We start from the raw sequence: 11,121 nt of genomic DNA, 5'->3' as shown, positions 1-11,121 counted from the left end.
TCAGGCTCCTTAAACATCAAGTGTTTGAAAACTTAATGGTTTTATTTGGAGTAAAATACAACATATACATGAACAGGGACAGATGAACAAGTAGAATGCACTATTAAGAGGCTTCCAGATAAATGCAAGGCAGAGGATTACAAGCAAAAGACTTGAGAGAAGTTGTTTTCTGGTGAGGTTACAATAAGAAAGGAGATGAAAACATCTGAAATAACTTATTTCCCAAGGAAAATGCTCCATTAGCAACTTCCTTATGCTTTTTTCAGATTATCATCTTAATGTTAATAATACTGGCAAAAGCAGAATCTGTATTCTGATGTTCAAATTTGTTTCAAATAAATTCAAGTGAAAAGGTATAACTCCAATTAGTGGCTTTATTTGAAAGGGTCCAGTGCTTCTGCTATAAAGCATATTTACCTCACTATCTAATGAATACCATCTAGCAAAATGTAATTGACCACATTTTTCTGAGGTATGAGATGTCCAGTGTGAAGTAACATTAGATAATCAGTGTGTTTCTTTTTTTTTTTCTACTTTTATCTCCACTGATGCAATTTTCATATATAATGCCACTTCATGGCCACATTCACTATAAAAAAGCAACAACTGGAGTTCCCACCTCAGAGACATCAAAAGAGTCTAATGCTTTTTTTTTCTTTTTTTCTTTTCTTAACAAAAATAAACTCCTTTCTTTGTAGAGAATGGTCCTAGTTCTTCAATAAATTCCTGTTTGTTCAAATAATGTTAATGTTTAACAATGAAAAATATGACTATAGAAACTAACATCTCTAAGTTATAAGGAAGTCAGATAAGAGTTTCAGCATCTTAATAAAAAGTTATTTTTAGCACTAGAAGCAAAAATATACCATTCAAAAGAAAAATTATTGAAAAATAATACCAGTCTACATTTTCTTTCTATGGCAGTTTCTGATGTTCTTGGTGTTTTAGTCCTCTGGCTCATATCTGAGGATTAGAAAAGAAAACAAAACAGAAATAATTAAAACAGAGTAGAAAATATCCAGGAGACATTTTTGTCTCTAAAGAATATGAAACCCAAGTAGTACATTACTCCCACTAGTGATGCATTCCTGTCAAGGCTCACAGTATGACTCAGCGCACAGACAAATGTATATACTTTTTAGACTATTTTCTCCTTTTAAAATTGGCCAGTTTAGCAAATAATAGAATGAGGGAATGACCAGGAACCTACCCACAAATCCCAAAATACAGGCAGAAGTTTAAATAGAAGTTTTAAGTTCCACCTCTGTCCTACAGCACAGGTCTGAGGAATCCATGTTGCCAAAGCTCACCTGCCTTTTGCAGAATGGTTCTTCTACACAATATAATGGCCAGGGTGCATCTTTCTTTACTCCATACAGGCCTCACCCAGCTTACATACTGAGGACCTCTCATTCCCACAAAAAAGTGTGGAAGAAATACAGTCACTGTCAAAGCATCTGGTGCATCTCCCATCTGTACCTCTGTGTGTAGCAACTGGGGGCTTATCTACTGCACCCATTAATATTTTGTATCCTCTCCTTACTAAACTCTTTCGTTACTTGCTACACAGTAGTTGTTGCACACACCAGTCCCATTCTGGCATCCATTAAAAGGATTGGATTGTCAAAAATCAGAGAATGGCCAGCTAGAAATTCTTTCTAAGGGAAAATTTATAGTCTGTTTTAGAGACAGCTTCACACTAATAAAAACAAAATGAGAGCAGAGCATGCATCCAAACAAGGATCCCATTTGGACAGACAGAACAGCACCCCTTACTTGGAAAGCTTTCTACGTAGATCCTTTATCTGTTCATTCTTCTTAGAGAGAAGCTCTCTCATGTTGCGGTAGGCAGCTGTTTGCTGAAATTTCTTCTCTAATTCCTACATAATAACAATACCAACAGTTATTTGCATATATGAAAACCAGGCTAATACACATTTAAAAAAAGGTGACTTTCCTTTCCTCCTCAAATTTCACAACAGTAGTTTCTCTAACTTATTCACATTTGGATGGAGTCAGCTAGTAGATTCAAATGATATTACTGGGAAAGACAAGCTTTGTTGTTCAGTGAAATTAGGCTAAAAATCTTCTGAAGACTAGGAATACACTTTTTCATTCAAAAATTTCTATGCAGACAAATGGGCAATTTTAAAGTATTCATCCAGTTATAATCAAGCAGTTAGTTGTGCTTTTGTTGGTTTACATATAAAGTGTTTTTCCACTGAAGTAACAAAAACACACTGGTAGAAGTGTGACCCAGTAAACTCTGCATCCTGTAGTGTAAGCTTGTTAAATTACTAATCAGTTAAAATGTGAGTAAGGATTTCATCTATATATTATAACAAAATGCTAACCTTTTCAGCTAATGATAGTTGATCCTGAACCTTAAGCAGGTCATGTTTTGTTGTCACCAAGTCCTCTTCCAAGAATTTTTGGTTTGCAGTAGAGTCATTCAAAGTCTTCTCAAACTGGCATTTCAAAGCTGCCACTTTATTCTCCAGTTCAGTGATATCCTGGTTTGCATTAGCCTTTAAAAGAATATTCAAAATGTCAAGTGCAAAATTCCAGATAAAGTGTGTACATCTCAATTTTTAATAGTTATGTTCATGCTATTCCTGTAAACCTGTTATGGTTTAACTTTAATTGGCAACTAACCACTACACAGCTGCTCGCTTACTCCAGTGGGATGAGGGAGAGAATCAGAAAAGTGAGAAAACTCATGGGTTGAGATAAAGACATTTTAATAGGTAAAGCAAAAGCTTCAGACACAAGCAAAGCAAAACAAGGGATTCATTCATCACTTTCCATGGGCAGACAGGTGTTAGCCATGCCCAGGAAAGCCAGGCTCCACCACGCATAACCCTTACTTGGCAGACAAATGCCATCACTCTGAATGTCCCCCCTTCCTTCTGCTTCCTCAGCTTTATATACTGAGCATACTGTCATGGTCTGGATTATCACTTTGGTCAGCTGGGGTCAGCTATCCCAGCTGCGTCCCCTCCCAGCTTTTTGTGCACTCTCAGCCTACTTGCTGGCAGGGCAGTATGGGGAGCTGCCAAAGGCCTTGACTCTGTGTAAGCCCTGCTCAGCAATAACTGGAACATCCCTGTATTATCAACACCGTTTCCAGCATGGATATTGCACTGTTCTCAGATGCATTACAAAATGAGCCTCCACAGTCGCTTGTGAAACAACTGGACCGTTTCCTTGTAAGAAGAAACAACCCAAAGTCTTCTGGACACCAATTCAGTTTCCATTTAAAAAAAAAAAAACCCTCTCACATTTAAAAGCTCAAGTTCAAACTCTCCAAAGTAACATAATGACTCAGGATGAGGCTAAACCAGCACTGCCTTAAAAGGAACAAAAATCTAAAACTAAGGAAGCTTTGCTCCTTTTTCTATGTGGAAGGTAAGATTTAAGCATAGGCAACCACTTGATAATAGTACCGGTACCGAAGAAAAGATTATTTTTAACTTTGAGACATAGTCCAAGGCTGCAATGCTGAAAACCACTGCATTGCATAAAGTTTCAGATAAGAATAGACAGTGATTTTTCTGGTTAGAATTTTTCTAACCTGTGACATAAATCAATCATCAAGAAATTCTAAATCCTCAAGTTAAATTGATCCAACAAAGCAGTTACTCCCAAACCGTGGTTCATATCTGGTATGTGGACCCATATTAAACTATTTTAAAACAAACAAACAACAGAAACCACAAAGGTAGAAAGCTGCAGAGCTAAGAGTTGGTCCTTAAGAACCACTGTGGTTTGGCAGTCATTTATTTGTCCAGAGTTTGAACACTACTGCTTTAATGTGCAACTGGGTTCATACCATTTTATTGACACCCATCCTACGAAAATATGTAGTGAAATCAGCTGAAGTTTAGCATTTTCTCCAAATAACTAATTCTTTAATTGATTAAATAAAGTAGTACGTTTCAACTCTATATCTACTTGCTGGTTTCAACAACATATATATGCCTGTAAATAGAAAATGTAAGAGCTGGAGAAGAAAGTGATAGATTATGGAGAGCAAATTAGGACATGAAAACGGAAGATACACAGCAGCCCTGACATTGAGGCTTATTCATGTTTAACCAGAAAAGTAGGATGAGAATTGGTTCCAGTCTTTTCAAACTATAAATACTGTTATTCAGGATTTAATAAACCCATTTCATATTTTAAACCTTTAATAATTTGAGGCTTAACAAAACAGATAAAGAAAGCATTTGCTATAACTGATAAATCAAGTTACCTATTAAATAATATTACTGAATACAGATTTTAAAAGTTACTAGATAAAATAGTAACATATTAAGAAAGTACATACCATAAACCAGACAGAAAGCAAAATAAAAAGAAATCAGGATTAAACTATGAAAATGTAAGTGGAAATGTTTTCTGATACTGAACTTTACTTATAAATCTATAAAGACTGAAGGAATTTTTAAAAGTCAGTTTGTCAAAATAATGGGATTAAAGTCTTCTAGTTTTGTTAAAAGTTTGAACTGAAATGTTCTGCATTTAAGAAACAATCACACATGAACAAACTTTAGAAAATTATAATTATTGACAAAAATAAATGTACAAACTTAAAAAAAAATACTAAGGTCACCTATACAGATTTATCTGTGTCAACCTGCATGACTTCTAGCTTCTTATATTTTTTTGATTTTTTTTTCTGTGGCAGCAACTCACCATGTTTGAATCCTCATTTACAAAAAAGAGCAAGAATCTTAAGTAGCAAACAGTGAACCATTTTGACAGTATGCTGATATGGGTAGAACTACAAAAAATAAAACATTTTTTTAATGTCATCTGACCCACATTTGTAACAAAATTTCAGCTGATGTTTAAGAATAGAGGACACTGGACACTTACATATAAGTATTTAGGTTTTTAAACTCTGAAGTGAGAAGCAGCAGCAAGTCTGGCTTGCCCATGTCAATATCAAGTGCAACAAAGGCTTAAAAGAATTAGTGACCTATAAAAGGCAGGTCAGATATTCTTTCATTAATAAACAGGAAGAAACAAAACACAATAAATGATCTGTTAATATAAAATCACCCCAGAGAATATGAAATCTGGAATAGTACTTGCTGATAGTACCTGGAATAACACTTTCTGATAATAATTTATCATGGTCTACGTGACACAAAATAAGTGTCATAAAATCAAGTAATAGTCTCAATTATCTGCTGACTGACATTCTAGCAGGACTATGACAACATCAGCAGGAATATGATGACGCTAACTGGAACATTTATATTTGCCAGAAAAGAAACACACCACACAGACCAACTTTTTAGAGGTACAGGCAATAGTTGTGCTAAACAGGGGTGGGGGAGAAACCTTAACGATATTTACCTTTTGATCTCCTATGATCATCTGTAAATCCTTCAGTGACTTCTCTAGTTTGGACTTTTCATCTAGTACAGCTGTAGCCTGTGATACATTGAAACCGTAAAACCTCAGAAACATTTTAACTGAAAACACAATAACCATGGGATTCTTATTTAGACATTTAAAAATATGTAAACAGCATTATGTATCCAAGCTTACAGAGAATTTACCTGTGTTTCTACGGTCTTGAGTCTGGTCCTCAACTTTTCATTTTCTTCTTGGAGACAAGCAACTGTCTTTGGGTTAAAACAAGAAAAAGTTTGTGAACACTCCTCTGCTATTTTGAATTTTCCAAATGTTTAAAGCAAGAAAATATGCTTCATAGCTTAGGAAAGCAAACAAGCTTCTAAATGCTTTAAAAATGCCCTACATAAGAAATCAGTAATCCATATATTTGTTGCATTTTCTGCCTCAATCAGCAATAAATTTAAGTCTCCAATTCTACTGCAATATATAGGACTGTTCACTTAAATTTGGCACATGCTTTACTGAATTGATATTAGTGAGGTCAGTATTCTGTTAGTTTCAAGATTCATGATAAAGAAAAACATGTTCCAAGACGCAAATTTTATTGCTGCTTATCATCTGTATTTTCAATCAACAGGCAAGTAAAAAATTATTCACAGCTCCTGTTTAAAAGAGACAAATACCAGGTTACTGCAAATCATGTTCTTTGTCACAGGAAATACCCACAATTTGTCAGTCAGAGAAAATCCACCATATAAACTATGAATTCTTTTTGAGGAACGGAAGATATCAGACAAACATATTCAACAACAACTGTTATGAAACAGATTTTGAATTTATTTTCGAAAGAGAACTACATTGATCCAGTTAGGTTATGGTTGGACTTGATGATCCTGATGGTCTCTTCCAAATGAAATGATTCTATGATTCTACAATCCGTAAGTAAAATACAAGTCTGAATTCTTAAATGCTTTAATTATCTTAATGGGTAACAATTTGATTCAGACACTGTACTTGACAGATCACTTTGGTAATGCAGTCTAGGAGACAGAAGACTCCTCACTAAATATCTTGGCTGCCCATAACTTAAAACTGTATTGAATGAATGTGGCATTTCAAGAGTTCACTTGAACTAAACTGGAACTACCTAATAAAAACTATTGATAACATTAAATACTAGAATGTGTTTTGTAATTATGAAAATCTTTAGCAAGTGGGAAATCAGATGTTTTCAAAACTAGCAAATTCCAAATTCCTTAAGCATCCGTTTCTTTAGGAGGAATTTAATGAACTAACAAAAGAAAAAAAGATCAAATGGAACAGGATTGACTCCAAGTGATACAGAAAACGTTCAATAACCTAATAATTTCAGCCAGCTACATATTTTACTTCCTTGTTGGAAAGGCAGCCAGCTGCACGGAATAAACCTAATACTGGTTTCTACTCATTTACCTCATTAAATGGAAAAATAAATAATTACAAAGGCCAGAATATCTTTCCAAAAGGAAGGTCAACATCGCAATACATGTTAGAGACCATAACCACACAATAAATTCAAGATGCTTTACAGTATTTAACAATTTACTTTACATTCTGGGGTATATTAACTTGATGTCTATATAGCGATGGACATTTTATACAAATATTACTGTACAGCTACCCAGTTCAGTTGAATAAGCAGAGCGGTCATTAAACACAACTGCATGAACAGACAAGTTCTTACCTTGTTTAGCAGCTCTGACCCACCTTCATTTAACGGAGCTAGTTTTGGTTTAATGAGATCTGTACTGGGCTAAAGAAATAATAAAGGTTAAAAAACTAAATTATACAGATTTCTAAGAAGAATAAAAGTACTTCTTTAGTCTGTAAAATAACTATTGACAGTCAATTCAGCTTTCTTTTGTAAAGGAAATAAATGACCTTTTATTTCAAGTTCATTTTTTACTGGTAGCTTGGCTCCTAAGTTATATACTTCACTTTCAGCTAAACAAAAATACTGCATAGAGACATAAAATGATTGCAAACTTGAATTTACAAAAGACTACTGATGCTGCAGCAACCAAAAGACAAAAGAGTAAGGAAAACAAAAAAAAATAAATTGCAAAAGTAAAAATATTTTCACAGCTCCAAATTATTTCCTTATTTTAAGTATTCAAATGTAATATATATGAACTACATATATATTTAAGCTATGAAGAAATAAGGTGCAGCTATTATCACACAAGGCAAGCTAGACTCGTATCTGCATTGTGGAATCTTCTCAGCTCTTGACTCCATGTTGGGACAAATGAATGTCCTAGTCTTATTCCAGTCCCAGTGAGAAAGGAACCCAAAAGCAGATGCTCCAGCACATCCCTGGTCTAGCTGACTTTGGGAATAGGATTACAAGACATGCTCTGCGTATATAGAGCCACTATCCGGAAACAGTCAAGGCAATTCGATGTGAGTCTTGGTGCCAAACTGCAAAATGGTATTTTTGGAGACTTTCAAATATTTCTTTGAAAAAAGGGTGGATTTTTTTGTTTTTGTTTTGTTTTTCTCTTAGGAACAAAGAGTCAGTACTAAGTATTTTAAACATCTGTCATGACTTCACATGATTTGATTAAAATACAACTCTACCTTCTTGTTTGAAGCTGTAAATTCTGACTTTTCAAACTCAGCAACCTGTTCCAACAACTCTCTTGAAAAAAAAAAAAAAGAAGAGAGGCATTTATTTACCAAAATAGGTATGCTACAATGCACATTTTTCCAGGCTGATGCTATGCTTTTTGTTGTATGCAAGATTCTCATTAGAAGTACAGAATGAGGTCCTATGCAAATACATTAAATGCAACAGATCATGTCACACAATGGCACAGTATATGCATTAGAACTGTAAGATTTAGCATCCTTGATCAAAATATAATCTACTCAGACAACAAAGGCTTTTAAATCAAGTCTTATTACCTGCTCTTAACAGATTAATTCAAGCAAGAATATTACCAATAAGAACATCCTCCTGACAAATTTGAAATTATTGTGTGTCTTGTTACTTTATAGATGTAACATTTGAAACTAATCTATCATCGACAAAATAATAAAAGAACAGTTTTCTATGGTTAGAAGAATGCAAATAGTCAACGATTAAAAGTTATTGAAGGCATTTATAAAGCCCAATATATATTACCGATTCTCCAATTCAGAGACGTCTGTCTGTAACTTAAGGTACCACTTCTCAGCCTGTGAAAAGAGCTGCCGCAGAAGTAAAACATTGGTGTAAGTTGTACTGATGAGCTCTGACTCCACTTCACTGTGTACAACAGTTCTCAGTCCATCCAGCATGTCTATCACCTCATCGACTGTGAAGGTCTCCTCGACAAGTCTAAACGGAACAGTCAAGATGAGTCAAGTGTGATAAAGGTACCAATTCTGCATTGTTATGAGACCTCACTACACAGGTATCACTTATAAAATGCAACGTCCTTCTGAAAACATTCACTGGCAGTAGTTATTAATTGACCACAGCACTACTAATTAGTTATTGTATTTAACTTTTCTCTTGGAAACGTTGCAATCACAAATATTAGTTTTGCCACCGTCTTTCATCAAATTTAGACATCAGATGCAAGATATGTAGCAATGTCATCCTGTTGATACCTATGTTAATTCCTAAGAATTTGAGCCACTTAGTTTTAAAAGTATTTGACTTGTAACATTTGGAAAGTTATCGCATCTTTCTTCCTCACTAAGAACATACAAATGTAAATGGACAAAAGTTACATCATAAAACATTTAAATCTGCTGTTGTTGCTATGATATTTTGCTTTATTCTTGCTCAGAACCCCACCCAGTACCTGCTGTCTTTAAGGTCCTGAAAGCAAGAATCCACTGTTTTGAGACACAGGCCACGCTTGAAACGAACAAAGCGCATGTAGTTGATCACTTCATTCTGGTGGTGCTCATTAAGGCCTAGCTCTGCCTGCGGATAAGGACGTAATACACTGAAATCAGTAAAAAGAAGCATAAGAGTTGCAAAGACTTGCCTTCTGACTGGTTTCTGTACTTGCTTTCATTGGCTTATCACATTAACTGGTATGTTAAAAAACTAACGTATTTTCATATGTGTAATCCCTATATACTTCACATAAATGCTCCCCCTTTAAAAGCCCCAGTACTTGGAAGTAAGTCCTCAAGTGACCAGTACCCTCAAAAAAATCATATAAAATCAGAGAGAGGGACAATCAGAGGATCAGAGCCAGGAGGACTGTAGGGGACAGGAAGTACCTGGATAAATTTGTCTTTGTATTACATGTATACATGTATATTGTAGCTGAATGATCTATCTTTTATAGATACACTGACAAAAACACATGGTATGTTATCTTTCTTCGTTAGTTTATATATAAAATCTTGAAACTTCCCATATAATCTTAAGTGGTAATTTTTTTTATCCTCAACAGCCTATTGCTCAGAAACATATATTCCCATGGAAAATCAAGAAGGAAGCACTTTTAGATCTGGCTAACTAGCCCTTCTATGTATGTCTCTATTTCAAAAGAAGGAGTATTGGCATGGCCAATTACATTAGAATGAATCTTGCTTGTGCAGGTAGCACAAGTAACAAGGAGGCACAACAGGTATGAATGGGAGTTTCCCAGTCCCTAGAGAGCTGATGCAACCAAAGGTGAAGTCCGTTTCATTTACTCCAAGGTACCGAGTTAGTATTGCTGATTTTGGAGACAGCAATGTAGCGACTCAGACAAAACAGTTAATCTGAACACCTTGTCCTTATTAATCCAGCTGCACAAGGTAGGTCCAGTGAAAACACAATAGTGTGATATCTGGATGGACAACACTGAAAACTTGAGCACAGATCTTGACTGGTTGGAAATTAAAGGCAGCATAGCAGACAGCAACAGCAGTAAATAAAACAAGCTCTCACAAGGTGGTTGCAAGTCCAGTGTCTCCCAAAGTCCCACATCTTGCAAACACAAGAACATACGAAAAGCCCAATTAATGTTCTCTTCTTTGTTGCTGGGTTTTCTTTAGGTGAAAAGCTTCTATTCATTACAGCAGAAAAAGAAGACATGCCTACACCAGTGCTGAAATGTCACAGAGAGCAACTACAACTGGACACTAAACTAATAAATACATAAGCACAGGCCAAAGACACTCGTGATCCCCAAGCGCATTAAGCAACTGGGGCAACAGATCCCGCACAGCCCCCAGAGCGCTCCAGAGGTAGCACGCAGCAGTCCCCCCGGAGTTGCCCCCGCATGACGACGGGCCGCCTCTCCCTCACAGGACTTCCCCGGGTCGGCTCCCTGCCCAGCCCCCGGGCCGGCCGAGCCGGAGGGCGTCCTTATGGCCACGGCGCTGCTCGGCGCGGCTCTGCCCCACGGTGGGGCGCAAAGCCGGCCAGACGGCGACGCCACCCTCCGCCACGAAGCACTGGAGGTTCCGCTACTCACCATGGCGGCCCCTTGACCGGCGCTCGGAGAGCGGTGGAGCTCAGCAGCCGACTACGGGCCGACGGTTGCCATGGAGACCGAAGCCTCGCGAGCGCCTTCGCTGCGCTCCTATTGGCGGCGGCTCGCTCACGTGACTCTCACAGGCGGTGGCGGCCGTTTACCGGGGCAACCGGCGTTGCACCCTCCCCCCCCCAACACGGGAGCCCGTGCTCGCCACGAACTGCGCGTCCCCGCTCCGGTCGGCTCCGGCGTCTGCGCATGCGCACCTGGAGCGGCCGGGTCTCGGCCTGTGGCTGCGGCG

The 11,121-nt window shown here is 37.1% G+C and overlaps 1 protein-coding gene across 2 annotated transcripts; it reads right to left on the bottom strand.

The window, feature by feature from the left end:
* Nucleotides 1-21: 21 nt before the first annotated feature.
* LZTFL1 (leucine zipper transcription factor like 1) lies at nt 22-11,079 on the bottom strand. 2 transcript variants are annotated; one of them, XM_005512160.3, is made up of 10 exons: nt 10,821-11,079; nt 9,204-9,328; nt 8,537-8,731; nt 7,990-8,050; nt 7,094-7,162; nt 5,574-5,639; nt 5,368-5,445; nt 2,355-2,528; nt 1,777-1,880; nt 22-963 (listed from the first exon to the last, which is right to left on the bottom strand). In XM_005512160.3, exons 1-10 carry the CDS (start codon nt 10,821-10,823, stop codon nt 945-947), a joined length of 894 nt encoding a protein of 297 aa, XP_005512217.1. In that variant the 5' UTR covers nt 10,824-11,079; the 3' UTR covers nt 22-944. The 2 variants fall into 2 exon arrangements, with proteins under 2 accessions (XP_005512217.1, XP_021156410.1); XM_021300735.2 differs by having other exon boundaries at nt 2,355-2,513; nt 10,821-11,059.
* Between the last annotated feature and the right edge of the window lie 42 nt (nt 11,080-11,121).

Source organism: Columba livia, chromosome 2, assembly GCF_036013475.1.
Source record: "Columba livia isolate bColLiv1 breed racing homer chromosome 2, bColLiv1.pat.W.v2, whole genome shotgun sequence".
In the NCBI taxonomy this organism is placed as follows: domain Eukaryota; kingdom Metazoa; phylum Chordata; class Aves; order Columbiformes; family Columbidae; genus Columba; species Columba livia.
Note: the sequence above shows the minus strand (reverse complement) of the source record. Positions and strands in the feature narration are given on the sequence as shown.

What these genes read in the sequence shown, in the direction of transcription:
- LZTFL1 (XM_005512160.3), bottom strand. An exon ending in GTCTCTGAATTGGAGAATCG is followed by an intron (nt 8,051 to 8,536) that starts GTAATATATATT and finishes TTTTTTTTCAAG; the next exon opens with AGAGTTGTTGGAACAGGTTG. An exon ending in TGATCATAGGAGATCAAAAG is followed by an intron (nt 2,529 to 5,367) that starts GTAAATATCGTT and finishes ATTCTTTTAAAG; the next exon opens with GCTAATGCAAACCAGGATAT.